We start from the raw sequence: 27,011 nt of genomic DNA on the forward strand, positions 1-27,011 counted from the left end.
AAAAATGCCGCGATTTTTTACAAAAGTGCCCGCGAAATCGGCACTTTTGTAGAAATCGCGCGGCATTTTTACAAAAGCCGCTATATCCTGGGGGTCTGACTATACTTATGTTTACAATGCTTAGTCTATAGGAAAAGCGTTTTGTTCGCTAATAACTAGGGCCTCATCTGGCAACTTTGCCAACAAATTTGGAATAAATAAATAGATACACAAGTAAGTTTGTTCCTGGAAATTTTCCAATAGATTGATCAAGGGGAACATTTTTATAGGAAGGTGGGTTCTAATGTTGTATTTTCTGAAGACAGCCCAAAATGACTGGACAAATAAATATCTAAACAGCAAGTAGAGGCCGTAGTTTCTATGCGCTCTTTTGATTCAGTGCAAATATTTGTTCGCTTTTGAAATATTCCACTCGGATTTTGCATGTAAATCTAGCAGTTCGATTGGCATCTGATGGCAAAAAAACAGACTCCATGTCGGTTTCCGAGTTGGCAAAACTGACTGGTAAAACCAGAAAATATTTACTGCAAAAACAATCATCTGCTTCAGCCACAGGGTTCATAGAGTGGGCTGGTAATGCCTCCCTCCTCTGTTCCCCCTGGGAGGACTAGGGATATTGCGGAAAGGTGTACTTTAAAAATAGACCCTGGCCTTAACCATAAACCTAACACTGGACCTGTCCCGGAATGTTCTACACACAGTTCACGGGCCTTGGCAATACCCTACTTCTAATGTCAGTTGTTACTGGAACATACTGGACCTCTATGCAAACACAGAAAAATGTTTTCTGTATTGTTTAAGGATATTGGCCCACTCTTCATGAACCGTTCAAAAATCAAACTATATCCACCTAAAATGGTCCTTGAAAGATGTGTGCTGATTAGACAAAGGAAGATATATATTGGACCTCTCAAATTGAATGTCCTATTGAAATTCCCTAGGAAATGTTTGGAAAGTAGAATGTAAATATATGCTGCCTTCTGACCATGTAATGCAGGCCCTGGTAGCAGAGTAGCTAAAGACAGACCTGTCAAAGGCCTTGCCCTATGCTGGTTGTGGAGTGTGGTGGAATATCAGAATTACAATGGCGGGAAAGAGGTTGTTGTTGCCAGTACAAACTGTGCTTTTATTTCCTCATCACTTCTCAGTATGACGAGTGTCTCTGCCACATTTTCCGTGCCTTCTTCTCCTGTCCGTGTGACACGGCAGGCATTGGCACGGGCCGGCTTCTCCCTGCATCACCAGTATTTAATGTCCCACAAGCAGTATATACAAGAAAGAAACGCTTTAAAATGTTTTCTAGATACCTTAACGATCCCTTAATGATAATTAAAGTTAACAAAGACAGAGCATGGTGAAAATGAATGCAGGAGGTTTTATGCAAAGTTATATTAAAGTATCATGTCCGGGTGAATGCAGGATCTTTAAATGTGAACACATGGACAGTATTTTACGTTGGCAAACGTGGCAAACCCAGCAACACCAGTGGCGGCTGCTCCACACACCCCCCTCTCCGGTGGCACCTTCGGGGTGTGTCTCCTACTGCCAAGCCCTGCTGTGCAACTTCGATAAAAGCTGGTGCTGCTGCTCGCTCGCAGCTGCAGAACTGGCGCCCAGAGTCCTTCGCAGTACACCGTCACCCACCCTTTTATTTATTTTTATTTATTTTAAAAGTTTTATATAGCGCTAGCTTGACCCGTAGGTATCGGAGCGCTTTAATTACACTACTTCACTTCCAGCAGGATCACAGAACTGAAGTGTTCTGTGAGGACATGCGGTAGTTCTGCATTGCAACTGAGGCACACATGTCCAAAACTACAAACTTGAAAAAGAAAACATTTCCACATATGTTTCGTTCTTCTGCGCTCAGAGAATGTGTAACCTCCTGATAAAGCACTTCTTTATAAAAATGCGCATCTCCCGGCTCCAACATTAAAATAGATGCCTTATTTTCTTAAAAGCGTAACACATGAAATAAGAATACCGCTCTCTGCAGCCCCGAGGTTCAGCCGGCAGTTGTACAAAATCAGATGAATTTAATTCTCCTTATTTAATGCGACCCAATATAATTGCATCCTAGACGCTAGCAATTACAGGCCGGAATTTTCTGCAGGAGGCGCATTGAGAGATATGTTAACTGTACTGTTAAGTGCTTATCATTATTTACCCTTTTGGCATTCTGCTAATCTCCGATGTATGCCCTGCTTGACAGCTACTCACTCTCCACGCTATTGAGCCCTTTGTTGTAGGAAAAATGGCCAAATAAAATGCCGCAAAATTGCTGCTAAATTTCCATATTTGTGCCGCTAAATTTCAATTTTTGTGCCGCTAAATTTGCTAATCCATGCCGCTATATCCTGGGGGGTCTGTTTAATTATGAGGTAGTGCTCTAAATGAACCAGTAAAATCTATGGCCAATTTTAATCACAGTTCATCTGGCAATGCTACAGACCGCAATGGTGGTGTTTCAGTTTTGAGCGACTTATTGCTAATCGAACATATAATGCACTCCCTAACCACCAGAGTTATTTCTGAATCCTTGCCAGGCCACCAAAATGTTGATCGTATTTTCTTTCTTGTGATTTGTTCCCCTAGATGTCCTTCATGTCCAGCTCTAATACATTTTCATACACAACAATCTTGGAGGAACACATTTATCTCCCCTCATCACAATGTTTCCCTTCTCTAGAGTCAACTCAGCTGCCACTTTCACATAACACTGATATACAGGAGGAAGAGAGTTCTCTTTGGACCAGCCTTCCCTGATGTATTTCTGAACCAAGTTCAACTCTTCATCTTCTTCTGTGCATTAAACCCTTAATTTTCATCAAAGCCATTCTCCTCACACACCTCAATTGCAGCTATAAGTCATTCCTCATCCTCTTTGTTCACACCACATGCAATCACATTGTCAACTGATTGGGGTGAATGTGACAGATAATCCGTTCTTCTGTTTTTTCCTCCTGTTATATGCTTGATTTCACAATAGTATTGTAACAGTTTTGAACTTGATCTTGCACTTCTAAATGTGTGATCTTTAATAACATCACCACATGCATTGTTCACCAAAGGTTTATGGCCCGTCAACAAGGTAAACCTTCTTCCCCCATATAAAACGCATAAAACATTTCAACTGCCCAGCAACGTGCCAACAATTCCTTTTCTATCACAGAATTTTTTTTCTCATTGTCACGTAACACTCTGGATGCGAAACTAATTGTCCTTTCCCTCTCCTTAGTGTACTGCGAAAGGCTTCCCGCTATTATTGGCATCTAGAGTAATTAAATACTGACAGTCTGGGTTAAAAGGAACCAGCACCCTTGAAGAAGCTATCTCTGCCATAAGTGTTTCAAAATCTGCTTTGCACCTCTCATTCCATTCAACATTTTGTTTTACTTTAATATATGTATTACATTTTCCATCTACCTCAAAATCTTTTATAAACGTAGCGTGAAATTCACATACACCAAGAAAAGAGGACACTTGTTCTTTACTGTCAGGAATGGGTCAAGCCCCTCTGATATGACATACCCTAAATATTCGATGCTTGTTTGATGTTTGCCACTATTCCTGCCTGGACAAGTCTCTTTAAAACCCTTTGTAATATTTCTTCATGTTCCTGTTCTGTTTTCCCTGCAACCAAATTATCGTCCTGAAACGTAACAACACCTCTGACAATCTCCAAAACTGATTCCATTATGCACTGAAAAACTGATGTAGCTGAAGCCAGCCAAAATGGCATTCTTTTAACCTGGAATGTACCCACAGTTGATACAAAAGCAGTCAAATATCTGTATGATGGTTCTAATACTGCCTGGCGGTACGCAGATGATAAATCAATTTTACTGAAGACCTTTGAACCTGTGCATGACAATGGATGTGAATCCACCAAAATGACCCTATTCAGTTTTCTAAAATCAACACTCGTAATCCCCACCCTTTTTTTTAATTTCTTTTTTTTAGCAATAACCAGTGGAGACAGACACAACGAAGACTACTGGTTCTATTACACCCTCCATATTTTCTTCAGTATCTCAGCCAGCTCTTCCCTAATATGGAAAGGGACATTTCTCATCTTGTTTGTTACAGGAATCACTCCATTCTGTGCCCAGATTTTGTATTTGAAACCCCGTGTTTTTCCAAATCCTCTCTTGAAAACCCCCTTAATTTTGTCACACCACTTGCTATTTACTGTTTGATCATCATACTGTGAATGCTACTGGTCATCTCTCTGATTTTCCTCACTTACTAATGATACTTGTACTTTTCACCCATGTATGAGTGTCATCCTGAACAACCGTTGATGGTATTTTCCTAACATATTCAATCCTTTCTTAGCTATGCATACCTTTCCAGTGATGGTTGTCCCTTTGAATTGTAAGGTAGTCTCAAATTACCTCTAAGTCCCTCTTCCTCGACCCAGTCATCAGTCATGAGGTAGTCCACAAGGCAGGAAACAAAACAGGAAACGCTTTTAGGCTCCACCCCTCCCCCCCTCCTGCCAGGTGCTGTATCACTCCCAACCACCAGAAGCACATCCTGTTTTGTTTCCTGTCGGTGGTTTACTTGATGGGAGACGCTGGGGTGAGTGCCGGGCACTTACCTGCATCTTTGTCCTGTGGATCCTCCTCTGCTGGGCTTTGGGGGGCTCCCATGGACCGTCGTTGGATACCTTGGAGTGGGGCTGCTGGGCTTCCCTGTCTCCTCCTGGGCTCAGGAGACCTGTGCTGCTTGGCTTCTCGGGTCCTCCTGGTTTGCTGCTGCCCAGATGTCCCTGCTGCCGTTGCCCTGGGTTCTCCTGCTGTGCGAGGTGTTCCTGGATGGGGCTTGCCTGCCTTCTTGCTGTCGACGTGCAGGTAGGGGCAGTGCGCTCTGGTTGCGGTGGCGCGATGCTCCCCGTTTGCTGCCCCGACTCGCAGCTGGCCCCCTCTGTGAGTGGGGGCCCGGGTGTCTCCTCCGGTGTTCCTCTCATGGGGGGGGGGGGGTTGCAGTGCCCCTGCCCCCTCTCCGGGGGTCCCGGGTTGGTTCTTATCCTGTAGCCGGGCTTCCTCTACTGCTCCGTGGTATCGTCCGGCTACTCTGTGTCTGCGCATGTGTGAGGATGTTCGCGCATGCGCGGGTCTTCATTTCCTTGCGGGCACTTGTCAGACGGACGCCCGGGTGGGCTCCAGGCGTGCCGGTCCTTGGTGGTTGATTCTGTTGAGGGCGTCTGGGGGTTTGGACGTCCTCCGCTTGCGTTGCCGGCGGCATGGGTGAGTGCCTTTCTTCATGAGGCTGGTTTACCTTCTATCTGCCGCGCCTGCTGATTGTCCGCAGTTTGGTTTTGCCCGCCCCTCCCCTTTCTCCTCGGGCCTGTTGGTGGTTGGCTGGGGGGTCGGGGGGCTTGCCTCCCTGATTGTTTTGTCACCTGTGCTGGTTCTTTTTGGCCGTTTCTGGCCTCGACTTGTCCTCCCTAGGGGGGGTTAATTGGGGTGTGCCCTGCTTGTATTTATGTGCCTTTTTGGGAGGGCGTGTTTCTCCTTGTAGTGCTCATTTCATTCCTGCTGCTGTGTGTGTTACTATGGGCAAGCACCATCGTAAGAGGAAGCATTCCTCCCCTGTGCCTCCCTCTTCCCCTGATTCCAGTGGGGTCTCCTCCTCCCCTCCTGTGAAGCATGCACGGCGGGGTGATGATGACCGGATCAAGCGGCTTATCTTGGAGACTATTTCCGATTTGAAGGCGGACACGAAGGGTGCTGCTGGACTTTCTGGTTCTGCTGCTCTTTATTCTGACATTTCGTCCTCTGCTGATTCTGATGAGTCCTCGCTGTCTGCTGTTGAGCTTCAGGGGAAGTACATTTCCAGGGATCTCTTGCCTGACGTCCTTTCCCATGTGCGAGTTAACATGGGGTTTCCTGATGTTTCTGCACCCAGTACCTCTCGGGATTCGCTCTTGCCGCAGTTTCGGAAGCCTGTTGCCTCTTCCTTGCCGGTCCATCCCTTTGTCTCTGATGTCCTGCTGAAGGAGTGGAAGGACCCTGATCATATTTCCATGCCCAGGTTTATGTCCAAGCTTTATCCCTTGCAGGATATGGCGGAGTCTTTGCCTGATGCAGTTCCTGTGGACTCTGTTGTGGCCAGTCTTGTGGGTCGTCCTTCTATGGCGGATGATAACATTCTGAAGGACGGAGTGGACAAGAAGGTGGATTCTGCCCTGAAGAAATCTTATGCCGCCTCGCACCTGGCTATTCGTTCTGGCATTTATGGGGCGTACGTTGCCCAGTCTCTGCTGACCGATTTTAAGTCCTTGTTTTCCTCCATGCAGGAGGGTGCCAGTTGTCCGGAGTTGCTGGAGTCTATGGAGCGCCAGGCGGAATTCCTGTCGGAAATCGCCTTTGATTCTGTGAGGGCTTCTGCTATGTCCTGTGGTTCTTCTGTTTCTGCCCGTCGTAACCTGTTGCTGAGGGATTGGAAGACGGACGCGTTCCATGGCTTTGAGGCTGCCTTTCACTGGTGCCCGTCTGTTTGGTGACTCGCTGGAGGAGAAACTGCAGAAGGTCTTCAAGGAGCGCAAGGAAGCCGCTTGGCCGCAGTGCGCTTTACCAAATATTTTTTTCATTTCATTTCATGATCTTCCGCCCCGTAGGGGTTCCTCCTTCTCTGGTGCCAGGTCTTTCCGCCAGCCTTCCAGGTTTCAGCAGTCCTCGTTTCGGAGTCAGCGTGGCGCTGGCCGATCCTTTCCCAGGAAGTTTCAGCAGAAGTCCCTGAGGGGTGCCGGGTCTGGTCCGCAGCGTTCCTGACTGTGCTGGCCTGGGGGACGTTCTCGCTGGTGGTCCGCCTCTAGTTTGTGGCCGGCTTCGCCAGTTCCTTCCTGCTTGGCACCTGACGACCTCCGACAGATGGGTGCTGGATGTCTTGCCGAGGGGCTACCGGATCGAGTTCCTGTCCCCCCCTCCCCCCTCCGGAGTGGTGGTGACCCCTTCTCCTCGGGTTGCCTCCTGTCGTCTGGCCTTGTCAGACGGGGTTCGTACTTTGGTCAGCAAACTTGTGCTTGTCCCTGTTCCGTTGGAGGAGAGGGGGTTGGGCGTCTACTCCATCATCTTTGTGGTTCCGAAGATCACGGGGGGCTTCCGGGTAGTCATCAACCTTCGGGGTCTGAACTTGTTCGTGAAGAAGATCCCGTTCAAGATGGAGACTCTCCAGAAGGTTATTCCGCTGATCCAGTCCGGTTGGGTGTTCTCCACTCTGGACCTCCAGGATGCGTATCTGCACGTCCCGGTGGCTGTGAGGGATCTGCGTTTCCTGTGCTTCTGCCTGGAGGGTCAGCACTGGCAGTTCTGCGTCCTTCCCTTTGGTCTTCAATCCGCCCCCAGGGTGTTCACCAAGGTGGTGGCTCCCTTGGTGGCCCATCTCCATCTCCTGGGGGTCTCTGTGTTCCCGTATCTAGACGACTGGATGGTTCAGGCTCCGTCCCTGGAGGTCATGTCTCGCCACCTTCTCTTGACCATGACTACGCTCAGGGAACACTGGTTCTTGATCAACTTGCCGAAATGCCATCTGGAGCCTGCCACCCGGAGGACCTTCATCGGGGCGGTGTTCGATTCTGTGTTGGGCAAGGTGTTCCTGCCGGACACCCGGATTCATCGCCTTCAGTCGTCGCTGAGGAAGTTGTTGTCACAGGCCTCTGCTCCCCTCCTTCAGTGGCTGGAGGTTCAGGGCCACATGGCTGCTTCTGTCTTCACCGTGCCCTGGGCCAGGGTTCATCTGCGCCCTCTGCTGTGGCATGTTCAGCGGTGGGTCCCCTTTCCTGTCCTGGATTATGCGGTGCCTATGCCCGTGTCTCTGGATGTTGTCTGCTCTTCAGTGGTGGCTGGATCCTTCCCACCTTTCCGTGGGGATGTTGTTCCGTCTGCCTCCTCCTCTGGTTGTGACCACGGATGCCAGCGCTTCCGGATGGGGGGCGACCCTGGACCATTGGGCTGTGCAGGCTTGTTGGCTCCCGTCGGAGTCTCGCAGGTCGTCCAACTGGAGGGAGTTGTCTGCGGTGGGGAGGGCGCTCCGATGTTTCCATCTTCATCTGAGGGGTTGCCATGTCCTGGTGAGATCGGACAACACGGTGTCTGTGGCCTACATCAATCACCAGGGCGGGACTCGCAGTTGTTCCCTGAACCTGGTAGCCTGCTCCATTTCGGACTGGGCGGAGGAGAATCTTCTGGCCCTGTCTGCTCAGCATATTCGAGGTGTGGACAACGTGGTGGCGGATTAGTTGAGCAGGAGGTTTCCTTCCTCTCTGTCCCTGTGCCTGGCTCCCCGGACCTTTCGCTTGCTTTGCCTGAGATTCGGGACTCCAGGTCTGGACTTGTTCGCCTCCCGGTCCAATGCCCTGGTTCCCCTGTTCAGCTCCAGGTCTCCAGAGGTGGGCGCCATGGGGAGTGGATGCCTTGTCTCTCCGGTGGCCTCCTTGGCTTCTTTATGCCTTTCCTCCCTTTCCTCTGATTCCTGCCTTCTTGCTGAAGGTTCAGCGGGAGGGGGCTAAAGTGGTGGCTGTTCTTCCTCACTGGCCGAGGAGGTCCTGGTTTCCTCTGCTGCTGGGCCTAGCGGTGGTCCCTCCTTGGCTTCTGCCCCGCTACCCCTCTCCTCTGAGCTTCTGGTTCCCCTCTCCTTGGCTGTCTGGAGGTTGAACGGTTGTCTCTTGGGGTCCGTGGTCTGCCCGACCACATCATTTCTGTGATGAAGGCCTCTCGTAGGCCGTCTACCTTCTCTTCCTACTCGAAGCACTGGTCTTCTTTCTCTGGGTGGTGTTCCTCGTCTGGTTTGTCTCCTACCTCTTGCCCTGTTTCTTCTATCCTTCAGTTTTTTCTGGATGGCTTTCAGAAGCGTTTTGCTGTGTCTACCTTGAGGGGCCAGTGGGCCGCTATCCGGACCTTCCGGGACCCGGTTTCCTTTCTTCCTTCGGATGGCCTGTTGGTTTCTCGTCTGTTTCGTAGTTTTTCTCTTTCTTCTCCTTCTGTTCGTTCTCTTGTACCCCAGTGGGATCTCTCCTTGGTGTTGGGTGTTTTGCAGTCTTCCCCCTTTGAGCCTTTGGAGACTGTGGACCCTAAGTTTCTGTCCTACAAAGTGGCTTTTTTGGTGGCCGTCACTTATGCAAGGCGGTTGGGGGAGCTTACGGCCTTGCGTTGTCTCCCCCCCCCCCCCCCCCCCCCCCCCGTTTTTGCGTTTTCTGGATGACGCTGTGGTGCTCTCTTTGGATCCTGGTTTTGTCCCCAAAGTCCGCTCCCGTTTCCATTCCTCTCAGGAGCTGGTTCTTCCTTCTTTGTGTCATTCTCCTCCTTCTGATTTGTTGCTTCATTCTTTGGACATGAGGCGTGCCTTGTCCATTTATGTGGCTCGTTCTGGGGGGTTTCGCTCTTCTGACTCTTTGTCACCTTTGGTTTGGCTGGTAAGGGTAAGGCTGCCTCCAGGCTCACCTTGGGTCGTTGGATTAAGGCTGTCATCACTCTTGCCTATCGTGGTGCTGGTTTGCCTTGTCCGGCGGGGGTTCAGGCGCGTTCCACTCGGGGCTTGTCTGCCTCCTGGGCTGCTTACCATGGTGTGTCTCTTGATGAGATTTGTCGTGCTGGGACCTGGGCCTCCGAGTCCACGTTTGTGAGGCACTACAGGTTGAATTGTGCTCTGTCTGACCGGACCAATTTTGGTCGTGGGGTGTTGCAAGCTGTGGGGGTTCCCCCTCCGCTCTGAGTTCTGTTTGTGTATTAAACTTTTTCTCTTGCTGCACTCCTTTGTGTCTAGTCTGTGTTTTGCTGTGTTTGGGTTGCCAAAGGCCTGTTTGGCTGTTGCTTTGGTATGCCACATGAGTGATGACTGGGTCGAGGACGAGGGACGTAGAGGTAATGCTATGATTACGTATGGTAATCCCCATTACTCTTAGTCCTACTCGTCCTCGACCCAGTCATACTTCCCGCCCTCCCTCCCTGTCCAGGCCTTTGTTGCTTGGTGTGTCAGGATGTGCTTCTGGTGGTTGGGAGTGATATAGCACCTGGCAGGAGGGGGGGTGGAGCCTAAAAGTGTTTCCTGTTTTGTGGAATACCTCATGAGTGATGACTGGGTCGAGGACGAGTAGGACTAAGAGTAATGGGGATTACCATACGTAATCATAGCAATACCCCTTCATAGCTACCATTTTACCTTCATAGGATACTGGACATCTATCTGGGAGATAAAGTTCCTTCTTACCCCAGGTTTTTACATAAAGCTCTTTAGTAAGTATTGTCATTTTAGCCCCAGAGTCCACCAGCAAATTAAGATTTTACCATCAAACCAAATTTCAGTGTATGGACCCACACTTATTGTTCTTCGTTCCCAGCTACCACAAGAACTAAATCTCCTGTTTTTTCCACCACTTTAACCCACTCATAAAATTTGCATGTAACATTTCTAGCAGGACGCGATCGACCACTGGGCATTTGACTAGGGTAGCCACATCTAAAGCAAATATGTTTTTGTTTGAAAAACTACTCTTGTCTCTTGTTTCCTGCTTCCTTTTTTGGAAATCCATTTTTGATGCATTCTGATTTTTGTTCAAGCTCTCTGCAACCACATGTACACCTGCATTTTCTGTAGTGAGTAACTCTTGACTCTTTGTATGATATTTCTATGCTTTTCACAATGTTAATGGTCTCTATCAGTTACGGGTTCTTTAGTTTCAATAATTTTTCCTGTACCTTTTTGTCCGAACACCTGACCACAATCTGATCTTTGATAAGTTGTTAAGGAATTCATTGAATTCACAGTCGTCAGCTAATATACATTACTCTGCAACGTAAGTATCACTTGACTCCTCCTGGTGCTGCTTGCTTCTGAAATACTTATGTCTATTTACTATTCGACTTGGTTGAGTATTGACCTGCTTATCCACAATTACTACCTGTTAATATTCATCCAATTCTTCTTCATCGACCACCTGACCACAATCTGATCTTTGATAAGTTGTTAAGGAATTCATTGAATTCACAGTCGTCAGCTAATATACATTACTCTGCAACGTAAGTATCACTTGACTCCTCCTGGTGCTGCTTGCTTCTGAAATACTTATGTCTATTTACTATTCGACTTGGTTGAGTATTGACCTGCTGTAGGAAGGTAGATCCCTGACTATGGTTGCCCCCAACTTTTTGCCTGGTGTTTTGCTGGTTTTCTGACTTAGTTGACCTGGGACCCTGCTATTCAGGGCCCCAGGCCTACTGCTCTCTCTGTAAAATGGATTCCATGTACCTTAGGTACATATCTAAATTGGATACTGAGTCACCTTATCAGTCCCTGTACAGGGTACCTTAGGTACCCAGGGCATAGGTGTACCCAGGGCCTACCGGGGGCTGCAGCATGTATTATGCCACCCCTGGCTGGCCATCCAAATCTGACACAACTGGCTGCTTGACAGCTGGGGCAAGGTGGTGTAATCACCCTTTGCTTTAGATATAGTTACCTATATCTAACCCTAAAATGGACACACAGATCTCCTATCAGTCACTCCTATGGCAGGCCTTAACAATCCTGAAGGCAGAGTGCTTGGAATCGTGTGAGATGGTGCTCTGGCATGAGCTGAGCCTGTCTGCGGCTTTCGGGATCTATCCCGTAGCCGTTTCCATGATATCGCATACCATATACTCTTAAGTGCATTATAATCCTCGCGGTTAAATGCCAACTCTGGTATCGCTTTATCAAAACATGTCGAGTAAGGTGTCATACGAATTGGAATACTAACCCCTCGCCAATTCTGGCGACGGGGTTAGCATTCCACCCTTCTAGAGGGACACGACATGTATGTAACCCCTAACCCCGGTTAAAGTCAGACAGAGCCTTAGCATCCACAAAATGGATGCCGCCACCGAGACACAAGTCTGCCCTCCTGCTGCTGGGAGTCCTCCCAGAGCAGGAGATAAGGACAAAGGGTTTCCTGCCAGGGGCGGTGCCAGCACCGTCCCAGACAGGGTTTTGTGTATTGTAGGTAGGCAGGGCTTTAGAGGAAGGTGACTGCACGTGGCACCCCGGTGCTCACTGTGCATAGGCTGGCTGGAACCAGTTCCAGGGTCACTCCAGACCCTGTGCTGGGGAAAAGCCCGCCAAGGAAGTGGGTGTAACCACCCCCCTCCTAGTCCCACCCCTAGGGCAGGACTTAGTCGCGTGCCAGCCCCTTTTTGACAGGATAAAGGTAGGAACTGGCCCCCTTCCAAATCAGATCATCTTTGAATCCTGAAACTACTTTCCACGAAAGGAACTCAAGACTTCTTCCTAAGATTTCTCCCTTGTGACTAAGGAGTAGTCACCCTGCATCCGCAGGCACCATCTTAAGAACACTGCGGTCTGCTGCAAGTCTCTCCTCCGGATCAAGACTGCCCAGCTCGACGAGAACCGGCTTCCCTGGCATCTCTGACCTCTACCTGCATCATCAGTCACGCTGAGATTCGTGGGTGTGACGAGACCTCGAGGGACCGGCCATCTTCAAGACTGCGCGACTTCTTTCCAGCAAGCCCGCCGAGTAATTTCCTGGTGAGTGCTTTGGGGTCCGAGAAGCCCCGACCCTGAGCAGCTCCAGCACCGAAGTGCAGCCTCCCAGCATCTCCACGATCTGCGTGGGGCCCTTCTGCTTTTTGCTGCTCACCGCGTTGTTTGGCTACTAGCCCGCTGGCTTGTGGCCTCCTGAACGACGCCCGACGACATTTCTGCTGCTGGTCTGGTTGCTCCAGGCTGGCCCTTGCTCCCTTCCAAAAGAGGAGCACCCCGGACCCTCCTGGTCCACTCAAGACGCCATTTTGAGTCCACCGCGTGGGCTTGAATTAGCCAAGGCTTGTTGCCCAATCCTGGGTAACTTCGACGCCGACAGCTTCATCCATCGTGGGACAGCTCGCCTCTCCATCCTGGTCGCCGACAACGCCTCCTGGTCCGTGAGATCTGCAGAGCCAGCGTCGCCCACTCACCTAGTCGAGGTGACTTCGCCCGGTGCCATCCTGGTGCCCACTTAATCACTGGCTAGTGATTCAAGAACTTGGTCCCCTCTGCTTTCAGGTTTCTTCTTCCTTGATCCAGGCTTGGATCCAACGAACTTTCCTTCACTGGTCGCCTGCCAGCAACTTCCTTCTTCCAGGCTCCTGGTCCGGCAACAAGATCCCCGACGCCTTTTCAGACCTAGGCAGCTGCAGCCCCTGGGCTAGGTAACTTCGGCACTTCGGTGTCCCAGCATAGCCTCACTATCCTAGGGTCAGGATCCACTGTCGTTTTCTTCCTACCAGGTCGGGTTCGCCCGTGAACACTAACTTTGCCTTTACTAGCCTCCATAGACTTTGTCCCGCATCCCGCGTGAGAGTGCACACTCTGCACCGAGTCCCCTAGGTCTCCTAGAAGTAATCTAACGATTCCCTAGTTAAGTCCTAGCGATTCCAAAGCCTATTAGTACTGTACTTACCTGCTAGTAATTTCGCATTCCACTTTTTAAGTATATGGTTTTTCGTGCCCCTCGGGCATTTGTATATACTGTGCTAACTTAAGTATTTTCGTAAGAGTTTTGTTGTGTGCCTAGCACCCTGTCCTCATAAAGAGTACAGGGTTGTTGTGATTCTAATAAATACATTGTTTATTTTCATAACACTTGTGTGGTGTCCTTTCACTGGGTGTTCAAGGGGTAATGTGATGGTAAAACAGCTGGCTTAACACGCCCTCTAGAGTCTTAGCCTTAGACTGCTCGTATCCATGCTACTAGGATAGCTGGTCTATAAGGTTGACTTACAACCAATCATCAATAAGGGTTGTTTGGACTGATATATAGTGATCACTAGAATAGTGAACACTGCACATCAGGCCAACTTCTCACACCTGCTTATCCACAATTACTACCTGTTAATATTCATCCAATTCTTCTTCATCGACGTCTGTTTCTTGTATATCAGGTATGTGTTCAAAAATAGCCTGGCCTTTAAAGCCAAACTTGTTCTCTACCATAAACCTTCTCCGTCCAGGATACCACCTGTTGCGCCCTATAGCACCTAAATACTTTGTAAATGCTCTGTACCAAGTTTTCCATTTGTTAGGGGATTCACCAGGCATTTGTAGACATGGTGGGGGTGCATTTAGGTTTTATATGCGGTCTGTCAGTTTCCCTACAAAATATGTGCGACCAAAAAAATTGCAAAATAATAAAAAAATATCTGAGCACTAAATGTACGTGTCGATGTGCTCACTCTAAATTCAACAGGCAACTTTTTTCATATTTTGTCATCTGTAATATCTTTCAACACTGTGTATGTCACAGGGGCGTAACACAGACACCCACATCCCCCGCGGTGCGGGGCGACCCAAAGCTGCAGGAGCCCCCTCAGCAGAGTACTCCGGTCTGAGCGCTATGTATCCGGAGCGGGGGACCCTCCATGTACATTGTCCCTTAAACGTTTGTTACGCCACTGGTGTGTCACTATGTGTAGTACCACTTTGGTACTGTTTTTGACACACTTGAATGTCACCCACTGAAAATCAAAACATGTATTTGCAATATAATGCTCTGCTTAGGTTGTTTTCTAAAGTGTGCCTATCACTGTGAGCCTTTGCTCTACATTCGACAGTGTTGATGGCACACTTATGTTACATCAAGTGTGTGTGTCACTGATGGTTTAAAAAAATGTATTGCTATATGTGACTCACTTGATCCCTAATAGTGAGCGTGTCGCTGTTATTTCTCCTTTCCAAATTGCGTTTGGTTTTGGCTTCCAACAACGTTCTTACTCCGCTCCAGCTCCCTTTGTTGTTTAATGCCAACGCGCTGATGTAGCTGGATGTGGCACGCAGACCATAATGCGGTAGGACTCATCAGCAGACTGAGCAGTTCACACTGCTTTCTTGCTTGCTGTGACTCTTCAAGATTCTTTCTGCCTTGAGCTAATGCACAAGTCCTTTGAACATACAAGGTATTGTTGTGCACATACAAAACGCTGGTTTTAAACTGTCACCCATATGCATTAAAACCCTTTTTTTTAAAAAAAGATTGCTTTAATCCTACGTATGTATTTGCACATACACTTGTTGCCTGTTTTACTGTTGGTAGAATATGTGGGGTCTGTGGATACTTAAGGTGCGACAAGCTCATCACGTACTCGCTGTCCCTTTGCAATTTACGCAATCTCGACTTTTAGCCCTTTTTCAGTCACGTACCTTTGTGTTTCTTGTTCGCTCCCCAATTACCTCACATGTGCCACTTCTGTTTGTAAAACTGCTGCTTTGCCACGTTGTTGATTTCCCAGCAGCTACGCCCAAACGGGATCGAGGACTGGTGGCTCTAAGGTCTGCTTCAATCATCGCCAAATTGTTGTGTGGGTCTCCCCAATAATCACAGGTATACAATTTGTTTTAGTGACAGCGTGATGTTGTTCCAGTTTCTTACAACAGCACTAGGCAGCAACTGCCACCCAGCGCCAACCCCACATTCCATACAGATTGTAGAACATTCTTACGACAACACTCTATCTAGTCCATTACATCACTACAAAGTGTCAGTGGCCTAATACAGAAAATGCTTCAGTGTACCTAGGAAATAAATACTCTCAGTTCATCTGGCTATTTTAGACTTCTTTTGTGTTTGTTGTACTTGCTCCAGTTATCCAGTGTAAAGCAAGAGTCCATATATGTAGGAAAGTGCCCTTTTTTCATAGTTACCCCCACTTTTTGTCTGATAGCTGATGCACTTTGACTGAGTGTGCACTGGGCCCCTGCCAATCAGGTTCCTAGTATCTGTGTTCTTTCCCAAAACTGTACTGTTGTTTCCACAATTGGCACACCTCTGGCTCACGTGTAAGTCCCTTGTAAATAGTACCAGTGACACCAAGGGCCTTGTGACTATAGGGGTCTCTAAGGGCTGCAGCTGGAATTGTGCCCCCCTCAGAGACCTCCCTTCGATCTACAGTATTTTGCTGACGACTGCAACGGTAATGGTGTTGGCAGTCTACTTAATCCTATTCTTCTCCATTGCTCTCTGCTGACCACAAGAGTAAATATTATTGCCGGTATCAACAGCTGCAGCGTAGATACTGAATACCGCACCTCTGCGGGTGCTCTCAGTCTCCATTGACTAACATTGGACTCAGTGACCTCTGCACCCAGCCACCCCAGTGCCACTGGGGGTGCAGCACCTACCTTAAACTGAACCCTGCCCAGTGCTGGCCTAAATCTTCAAAGACTGTACGAGTAAGTCAGGTACTTACCCCCTGATGCATAACCCTGTTTTCCTTCCTTAAAGTTGCAATGTATTCTATCTATTGCATACAAGTGTCTTTTTCAAGTACTAATTCCTACTGTTTCTGATGGACAACACCAACGTATTTCCAAAGTTGTAAAGTATTTCTACAGCTTGGAAAACAGTTCAGATTGCATTTTGAAAAGTATAACTACTTTGAAAACTGTTATTTACCTGCAACTGAATACTCATTAGTTCTAGAAAAAAAATAATCAAATAATAACTTTTTATACAAAACAATTGGTCTAGGATTCAGTCTTTGGGTGTGTGCTATCATTGCTTGCCTGAGTGTGTACAATAAATGCTTAACACAGCCCTCTGAAAAGCCTACCTGCTCGACCACAATACCACAAATGGAGCTTTTAGTATTATCTACTTAAGCCTCTAGGGATCCATTGGGCTCTGTGCACACTATGCCTTACTTTGGTATAGTAAATACAGAACCAGCTTCCTGCAACAGACATCGATGGTCCCATGAAGTGCATGAATGAATGGGCCTATGAAGGAGTGATAGTAATGTCATACAGGCTTGGAAAAGCATACTGAATCCTTGGGCATGGCTTGTGCAAGTAACCCAGTTGCTCAATCTGTGTGTCACACTAACCCCCTGAGGAACTTCTCAGAAAAGAAAGAAGAGCCTAGAAAGGTAAGGGTAGGGGCCGCTGTACCCACCTAGTGTCCCCCTAAAAGGCAATGCTTTAGGTAAGTGCCAAGTTTGCTTAGTGCTTGCACTGGCTCTGTATGTGTTTGCGTGTGGCAAAGAGGAGGGATGAGGTTAATGAATATTCATATTGTATCATTCACACATCCGAGATACTCACTCCCACCTAGATATATCGACACACACACACTCACCTACACCATTCTCAATAAAACATTGCACACTAACTGGTTCAGTCATATACCACTCATTTTGTCCCTTTATATGTTGTAACTGTACAAATAATAGTCACATGCAGAAATACTACACGTAAATGTGAAGACATTCACAAATATTATAAATACTCCCAAACACTCTTTTTATTTTTATTTTATTTTTTATTTTATTTTTGTGAAAATGTCTTTATTGATCACAATAAGTCACCATATCAGATAAAACAGAATATAGTAGGGCATCATAGCATAAACTCTGCAGTGGTGAATATGACAATATATAGATATCATTCTATTTTTTTCATGAACAGTACAACTCTATAACGTCCCCATCCCTCCCTCCCCAGCACTGATATTTCTAGTACAATATTCCAGGTTTGGCAGTGTCTTGAGTGTAACATCCATGTTGAACGGCCAGTGGGTCTCTCGTCTTCCTACTGTTACATAACACTCTTATATGTTCAGATGTTAGTGGGTCAAATCAGCCCTTCTCTTTCAAGCTAGTTGAACTGAAGCTAGTAAAGTGTATTTTTACCACTTAGCAATTTAGCACTACATGAAACATCACTGGTTGCGTTTCATAAACTGCACGGAGAGGTGCTAACTTACACATTGGTGCTATTTGAACCATATTACCCATATTCCTATAATGGAATTTCCTTACTTTGAGCTTCTTTACACTTTGGAGGGAACTATAGTTTCTACAGTGTACAAAAATACAAAGAAACAGATTCATGCATGTGATCATTTTCTCTTCGCAGTTGAGGTGTACAGCTTTTTAAAAAGTGTTTGTGTTATTACATGCTCACTGATATATTTATTATTATTCTGTATCCACATCTGTCAAGTGAACTAGAGTTCTCAAGTTCAGATTTTTGACCCATAGTCACCAAGTGTAAGGAACTAGCCTCAGGGGCTCGGCCCGCGAGAGTAGGGGAAGATTTGGCCCAAGAATTCAGTAAAGGCTTTTCACAATGTCATGCACAAACAAGCACAGCCAGCCCCCCTCCTCACTCCTCACTTAGACCCAAGCAAGCACTGCTTCTCCCCCTCCTACCTGATTGGGTGACGATAAAGTAATTGGGGATAATCCCGGCATTAATTGACGAGGCACACTTCCTTATCAGCAGCTTCCTGGAGGCGTCTGCTGTGTCGAGGTTCTCCCGGTAGATGGGCCTGGCCACGGCTCAACAAACAAGAGGGGCCCCAGACCAGGCGCAGACAGGCCCGTCCTTGGTCCAGGCTTCGCCCAGGCACGTCCCGCATGCATCCCGTGCCGCAGGCTCTTTCAGGTAGAAATAGGCGTAGGGCCCTGCCTCCTGAGCACAGCCTTGTGGGGTTAGAAGTCCCCCTCTCTTCAGCAACCAACCAAGCAAGTAGCACGTCATGTTCACTGATTTCCTCTTCCCATTCAAGTTCCTTTTAAACCCGGAATATATGGTTCTCTTTGATCATTCAGTTGAACCTCTGCACTAATCCACTTCCTTAGGTGTGATACAGTGATCTCCATGTTCGATTCCCACCCTCTGTAAATTCTTTGTCTAATCTATTATATGCTCTTGTACAGATTGAACATCATCATGTGCCTCACCTTAAGAAATTTGAGTACTCCTTAGGTATCTTCCTTAGCCACTGTTTACAAGTCCAACCATTTAGTGAGTACATCTGTCATTACTCTCATTTATCCAATGTGATCATACATTGACATAATTGGAAGAACATCATTATTTGCTCCTTTTTACCGTTGACATTTTTGGGCATGTAACCAAGTATAATACATTCTGAATGCTTTCTGTGTTTTGTTTGCACGTTTGGATACTATCTTACAGTTTTCCACACTTGAAGGTCTACACCTAGAAACCAATCTGCCTCTTGTAATATTGTTTTGATACATATGTGATCATCTGTGGTGAAACACTATTAGCCTTGAACATAAAGACTGTTTCTTTGTCTCCTAAGTAATCCCTTAAATCCCAATAGGGTTTTTCATGGTTCGTATAGCCGTCCTTGGTCAACCACTCCATATATGTTCCTCGATTTTTAACAACACATTATCTTTTCATAGCTCTCTCTCTCTCAAGTGCTTCTTCCATGCTTCCACTCACTAATCACACATTACATTCCTTCTATAGATCCTCTCAATGGGAATAGGAAACCTACGCAAAAAACTGGCAGCCCAGGTTTTCACACTTGGAACATGTTAGTGTATGTGTATAATCTTTAGGTTACTTGCTATCCTTGCCAAAGCATGTGACATTCCTTCCATTATCCAGGTTTTAGCACAAGGCTTGTAGTCACTTCTTCCCCTCACGTAAAGTGCCTAAAATGTTTGATGCCCCATTCACCAGAATGAGTAAATGATCAACAGGCAAAATCAATGATTTTGTTATTTTTTATATTTCCTTTATCTCCACTTGAGACATTGCTAACCAAACGCCCATCAAACTGCCATCGTAGTTATTATAATTTTTGTTTCTGTACCAACCCCTTATAAAGGGAATGTGAGGCGCAAACAAAGGTCTTCAGAAGTACTTGTCAGTTGGCATCCCAATTCAATGTGTTATTATTTTTTTTCATCAAATTGATCTTGAGAATAGTTTTTTTTGTAAATTAAATGACATACTTGTCCTGAAATTCTGCGAGGCTGGCAAGTGGTCTTATATCATCCTTAATCCATACACATGAGTCTTATTTAATTGCTTAAACACGTTTATCCTTCGATTATAAGCTTCCTTTGCCCTAAGTGTGATACGTTGGAGCTAGACTACAGATTTACAGTTAGCAAATTCTACTGTCCATTCCTCTTTTTTGCAATATTTCTAATACTATCTCTAGTCTTGCATCCATTTTTTTTCATTCTTCCAAAACTAAAATGTCCTCCTTGAATTACATTATACTTTTCCCACCCTTAAGTGTGTTGTTCAACAACTGAAAGCGCATGTGTTTTTTTTCTCTCTCCCTTGTGTAAAATCCCTGCGCTACTCTCTGTTTTGTGCTGCTGCTTCTCATGTGTTTCTTCCTCACGCCTCAAATATTCTCTCTTTTGTGTTACTCCTTCTCTGTCGTGTGCTTCTTCTCCACCCATGTGGTTTATGTTTCTCCTCTCCTTTGTAGGCTGCTTTTTCCCTTCTCCCCCAAACCCATTTTTTTTGTACCCCTCACCAGTCCCTGTTGCTTCCTACCACCCACTCCTACCTTACTCCCCTTCACCTGCAGGGTTTACATTTTTTTTGAGAGGGCCAGCAGTTATCAATTGCTGCCAGGTGCTCCACTGCAACAACACTTTTTCAAATTCAATAAAACATAGTCAATAAAAACAAAATAAAATTGTTTTCTGTACATTGAGTAGGTCCGTGCATGTGTGCCGCCAACAGCAGCCATGTAATTTTGCCTTTTTATTTCTTCTTGCTGATTTAGCATTATCAAAAAGCGCTAAGTTAATAAGTCTCAAAGGTGAAACCTATTGACTTTGCCAGTCTATGGAACCCTACTGAACCACGGTTAAATCAACTTATCGCTTTCTTTTAACTCCTTTTAGATTGATTCTTTTGCACTGACTTTTAGCAGAACTCACCGGGCAGCATAAGGTTGAAGACCAAGGGCCGTGGTAATGTGATAACTTCTCAGTCCAAGATACAGTGCACCTTATATTTTTTTGTGATCATTACCAGACCCTAAGACAATGTTATTTTTTACTGTTGCTCGGAGGGAAGGGTTATTGGCAGGTAATCCCAGCCCTGATTCACCTTCAAAGGTTACAGTCCCCCAATATTTTCTTTAATGTGGAAAGTTTTTTGGTGAGTGCTCAGAAGTAGGAGAAAACGTGTGAGCAGCAAAGGCCTTTTTAATTGAATCCTTTTATAGTATTTAAATATTGAAGATGTGTATTTATGGTGAAATGTACTTTTTAACTTAGTTTGTTTGCATGCGATGTACTTATGTGGTCTTCATTTAACTGAATATTGATGATGGATTTTGCCAGTGCTTGTTTTTATTGTTATTGTTACTAACTTTTGCCAGTTTTTTTTTAACTTTTCGTTTGTGGCAGTTTTTAGATCTTTAGCAGCACCACAAGACAATCCTGCCATGTTTACAGTTGCCATGATATAAAAATTGTAAATTGTAAAATTGATACTTGTATAGCGCACTACTCACCCGCAAGGGTCTCAAGGCGCTTGTACGAATACCGCTGTGGAACCCATCCTGGCTTTCCCTGTGAGGTGTCCACTCCTGGGCACCCCCAAGGTGGAGGCCAGGCATCCTTAGCGTTGTGGGGGCCGTTGTGGAGATTAAGCAAGCTATTGCCCAGAGTTGCAGAGTGGGACTCCATGATTGGAATAGGCACCGAGGCGAGAATTATCAGGTCCGTGGAATTTTTGAGCCCAAGACCCCCTTTGGCAGGGAATTGAACCCTGGTCCCGGGCTAAACCTCTGCATCAGGGTCTGACGCTCTAACCATTGAGCCACACTTCTCCAATATCCTATAAGGATATCCTATAAGGATATCCTAAAAGGATGCTTCTCTTTTTAATTGTCTTAACTTGTCTGAAAAACCTTCCCAAAACTTTGCTTCTTATTGCATCTGTTTCATTAGTAAAGGATTGAAAGTGTGGTGGCGTTTGGTCTATGGAGTGCAAACAAAAAATTGGGGTCCCACAACACACTTGCACTCCAATGCATTTTACATACACTTTGGTATTTCACATAGAGGCAAAATGGCTGAACGGATTGTAATGAATTTCACATCAATGTACGTTGGACTATGTAGATTATTTCTTTTGCTATTGTAAGCGATGTTATGAAGTGGTTATGAAGTTATAAGGGTTACCAACATAGTGATATCTGCGTAGCACTACACTACTAAAAGTAGCAAGGAAGCCCAGAAAATAAACTAGACTGCATATGTAAAGTTTCAGATTTACTACATGAACATCTGAAAGACCCATTTTAGGTCACTTGCTAATGAAAACCTTTAAACAAATATACTTCATCTTTATCTACATACTTTTTCTTTGCAAACTCTCTGGCTTCCAAAATAAAACTGTGCCGAACAAGACAAACAAAGCTAATCTTTCTTATGTACCCCTGTACAGCAAATGAAAAAGTGACATAGCAATGAGCTAGAAAAATAACCACAAAAGAGTGTTACTTGGTTGAAGAATACACAAGTAATGGAGCACAAGATAGAAACAACGCCAATTAGGTTTGTTTAGAAAGCCCTCACTCACCGACCTGGTCGGTGACATGCTTCATCATCGGGCCCCACTGGGTGTGACCTAATGTCACCCCAGTGTGCTACAACGCCAGATTTACTGCGGAGCGGGTAATGTGAAGATGTGAAGGCTAAGTGATAGATTACGTGAAGAGAGTGACGCAGTGAATTTAAAAATGCCTTGATTGTATCAAAAATTGATTTAATGGCTGATCAACAAGGACATATTAAAAAATGTGTTGGTAAACACGGCCAACTAAATTGAATGGTCTGTTTCCAATATCATTACGTGACAGTCAACATGTTTCTGCCAATGTTGGTGTAAATAACCTGGCATTCGTCAGGACCTATGGTGAATAAACCCCGGCGGTCTGGGCACGCTAAGGCCCACCCTACCAAGGGACGTGAAAGTAAAAAAGTCGTCTGTGAAAGTGCAATGTGGAGGGGGCCACACCGAACAAAAAACGGGAGGCACACACCCTACTTGTCTCTAGGTTAGAGACTTCAAAAATTAGGTGCACCTATGGAGGCAAATGACACAGACAAACATAAAGAGACAATCAAACAATTAGTTCTTGTACTCAAGTAATTCATTATAAATATTGTGACTTGTGCTCGTGTGGATTGGCAAGTGCACAATACTGAACTAGTTGTAAAGTTAAGTGACACCGCCTGTAGGTGTGTCTAGGGTAGTAAGCCTATTGGGAACACAAAGTACGTTCAATCTGTGTAACTACCGGATCAATGGGCCAAAGGCCAGTGACCAATAACCCCCAAATTTACGAAATACTGATGTGATGGTTCTCACTTTAAAGGTGAAAAAATGTCACCACATAAACCACTGCGAAAAACAATCTGCTCCAATTTACCAGTTTCCATCCGCGCCCGTTGAAAGAATTTGCCTTACGGCCAATATCTAAGGATCAGGCGCAATTGCAGCAGCATTGATGACTTTAGACAGCAATCAACTGACCTAACTGCCAAACTACAACAAAGAGGTTACCCTAACCATATCCTAAACAAAGGATTTAAACGGGCACGCAATCAACCCCGTGAAGTTCTACTGGAATCATCTGATAGAATCCCGGAGGAACCTCCCCTCACATGTGTCACCACCTACAGCACCCTGTCCAATCTGATGAAAAAATCGATTAATAAAAACTGGAACATCTTCACATTACCCGCTCCGCAGTAATCTGGCGTTGTAGCACACTGGGGTGACATTCGGTCACACCCAGTGGGACCAGATGATGAAGCATGTCACTGACCAGGTCGATGAGTGAGGGCTTTCTAAACAAACCTAATTGGCGTTGTTTCTATCTTGTGCTCCATTACTTGTGTATTCTTCAACCAAGTAACACTCTTTTGTTGTTATTTTTCTAGTTATAGTGGGGATTAAGAGTGTTACTCCTTCCCTACCTCTCTTTTTGTTGATTTGTTATAGCAATGAGCTAGACAGAATACTATTTGGAGGACATGATTATTGGGCGCTAGGGAAAAAAATAAAAATGTCTGCTTTCAAAACAGTAATGATTCTCTTTCATTCACTTTGGGCTTCATAGATAGCACAATTCCACTACATGTAGCAAGAAATCCCTAAAAATAAACAAGACTGCATATGTAAAGTTTAAGAATTACTACATGAACATCTAAAAGACACCTTTATGATCAAATGATTATGTAGCCTAATAAGCAAATTCACAACAAATGCAATAAATAAAAAGAAAGAAATCGGATTGCCATTCTGTAGTTATAGTTATTATTCTCATGGATAGGGATTCCTTGGATTAAACATTATAGTGCACAGATAATGCTTTTTGTGTACTATAGTTAAGTAGAGCATTTTTCAAAATGTTGGTACACAGCGTTAAACATATATAAAAAATAAATGTATTTCCCTACCTATTAGCATTTTATTAAAGCGGTAATAGGTAGAGACCTACTGCTTACCTATATCTAAGGCCATAATACTGAACACAGTCAAAGTGTAGGAAAAAGAATATGGCTGCCTTTTCATTTTCTTAAATACTGCTATTGCACAATTATATACTGGTTTGTTATAGCCGTGTACCCTGGAACACGGCAAAGTTACCACGGTATACAGTGTCCCAACATATATCTAAGGTCTAGCTGTTTTATTGGATTGCGGTACCCTTGCATCACACATGGTGTAGCATGGCCAATGCAATTCTTAAGTCAGATTTACAAAACAACTCAAGGTCACAATGCTTGGCCCTGCATTGATTGGTAAATCTGGAGAAATGCAAGGCAGTGCAATTTGCTGTTTTGCCTTACTCTGCACACCATAATCTACATTCCTGCTAAATTTAACATACATCCTTACACCATGTCAGTTTAATCCACTGTACTCTATTTCACTCTACGCCATTACATTCTATGTCTCCCCATTGTACAAGCTTCCACTCTACGCAACTCAACTGTGCACGTTACCATCTACGTACCTCAAACTCTATGGCACTCCACTGTACGCTACTCCAATATACGCTATTCCACTATGTCATTCCACTTTACTATTCCCTCATATTCGAGCTCTGATCAGAAGAGATGCTCAAAATTCAGAAAAGGCTCTGGTCCAACATCAATCCAGTATGTTAAACCTGAGCATGACTCTAACATTTGTCATATGAATACGAATTTCAAATGCTTGTAAATGCCTGTTGACCCGAAGTTTAGTGATAGTACAAATTTGTCGTTCTCTTCCAGAATGAAGACCATATAGAGCAAAAAGAACTACATCCTCCACCGCCTCCACCATTTCCCCCTGATCCCATGGTGAATGCTTCTATAACATTATTGATGTCTCCCACAAATGCTCCTGACCACCTTGCCATTTCCTGTGACCACAACTACACTGTAGAGGATACAGTGCATCAGAGGAAAAGAATTCAGCAGCTAGAGGAGCAAGTGGACAAACTAAAGAAAAAGCTCAAGCTCGCTCAGCAGAAATGCAGACGTCAGGAACGGCAATTAGAAAAACTACGAGATATTAAGACTCACACGGAAAAGGGCCCGTACCCAATGGGAAGTTTTCTAATTCTGCCTAACTGCTATGATGTGGAAGAGCCTGCCTAAGAAGACATACAAGACTGAGAAAAGAATTGTGTGAGAGGCTTCTTCAGACTCTTTGGATGTCTAATTTGAATAAGTACTTGGTTGTACTCCATGCCTAGAAAACTATTGTTGAAGCTATGTAGAAATATTGGCTAAAACTCTACTGTAGTCTTGTTTTAAGTGAGGATGCCCGTAATTGCTGTTGTTTTAAATGAGAACAATACGACAAGTCACTGTCCCGCAAGTGGTAAACAAAGTTTTATCCTTGCAACACCGTTCTTTGTGATTGGACAAGGAAATATGTTTCTTAGCAGTATTGTTTTCTTATGTGACTAGCAAGTGGCTGGAGGACATGTTACCTAGGGCACGTTTACAAGTGATTCATAAGACATGTAGAACATGATGAGAAGGTGGAGTGGTCAGTGTCTGATGTACTGGGTCTCGACCAAAAGTCTCCCACTATGTGGATGTCCAATCAAAGTAAGGAGTCACCTGTAAAGTGCATTAAATATTAAAAGAACACACTAACATGCTGTCTTTGGTGTCTAATCGGTGTTTAAAAGAGAAGTCCATGCTATTTAAGTTTTGAACAATCATCCTACTTGGATCCTTTTTTTTATCTATATGTATTTGCTTTTTGTATCAAAACTGTAAAATTCAAGATGTCATGAAATTCTATCCTGGACATTAGATGTAGAGTAATTTGCTTACAATTGAGTCTGGTTTAATAGTCAATACAAAACTGACTGTTTACTCCTCAGATACATGTCAAATGGTAATTTACAATTGTGCCTTTCATAAGAAATGTATTGTTAACATGAGATACTGTTATCTAATTACATGTAATGATATATGGCTTTTTGAGTGTTCTGTCACCATAAATGGTGCTCTAAGATGAGCATTATAGCAGCAATAAGATTGTAAAGGCAACTTAGGCTGGGAAGATGTCTACCTTTAATAGATTTTTCAATATTAAATAACTGGTTTCTGATCTTGGGATTTCTCCAGAGTGCGTGTTTTTGAACAGAAAAGCTGTGCCTCTGTGTAACACCTTAAGACTGCAAGAAGGGCGGCTGATCTAAATTGATTTGCGAACACTAGAAGTTGATGTTGTACCTACAGGCAGACATCAGACATGCTTGTTGTGCTTGCTAAGGTATTCACGTATAATGAGCTAGAATCAGTCACTGTTTGCAATCACAATTCTTAATCTATAGATATTATGTGGTCATGAGGGAGGTGTTTAATTTCTATTATCTGCAGTCTGGTAGGACAATGTGCTCTAGCAGTGCTCACCTATTATCGGTTCCCCTTTTTTCTAAAACATGTAGAGGGGGCTCCTCCTTCATGGTCCTGGCTGCCAAGTTGTGAATCCAGATGCCTGTACATCTGAGATCCATCACAGATTAAGTAACTTAAAAAATCCTTGAAAACCTAGTTAGTCAAACCTCAATGAAATGTCTTGTACCTCACTGTTCGTCCAACCTATTCTTTTATGCCAAGCACCAGTACACTCACTGAGTAGCTGTGCACTATATAATAGCCAATCATTCATTCATTCATTCTCCATCATGGCATTACTTATTACTACACAAGTTAATA

General features: G+C 45.1%; 1 protein-coding gene across 2 annotated transcripts in view; it reads left to right on the plus strand.

Annotated features, from left to right (window-relative positions):
* The window catches only part of THAP1 (THAP domain containing 1), a 67,131-nt gene extending 40,730 nt beyond the window's left edge, over positions 1–26,401 (plus strand). For both annotated transcript variants that reach the window (XM_078676345.1, XM_078676344.1), the window contains exon 3: positions 25,062–26,401. In XM_078676345.1, the coding sequence (XP_078532471.1) occupies positions 25,062–25,430 (369 nt within the window). In that variant the 3' untranslated portion in view covers positions 25,431–26,401. The remainder of the gene's footprint in view (positions 1–25,061) is intronic.
* Positions 26,402–27,011: the final 610 nt, after the last annotated feature.

The sequence above is a fragment of the Lissotriton helveticus genome, chromosome 2_1 (assembly GCF_964261635.1).
Source record: "Lissotriton helveticus chromosome 2_1, aLisHel1.1, whole genome shotgun sequence".
NCBI classification, from domain to species: domain Eukaryota; kingdom Metazoa; phylum Chordata; class Amphibia; order Caudata; family Salamandridae; genus Lissotriton; species Lissotriton helveticus.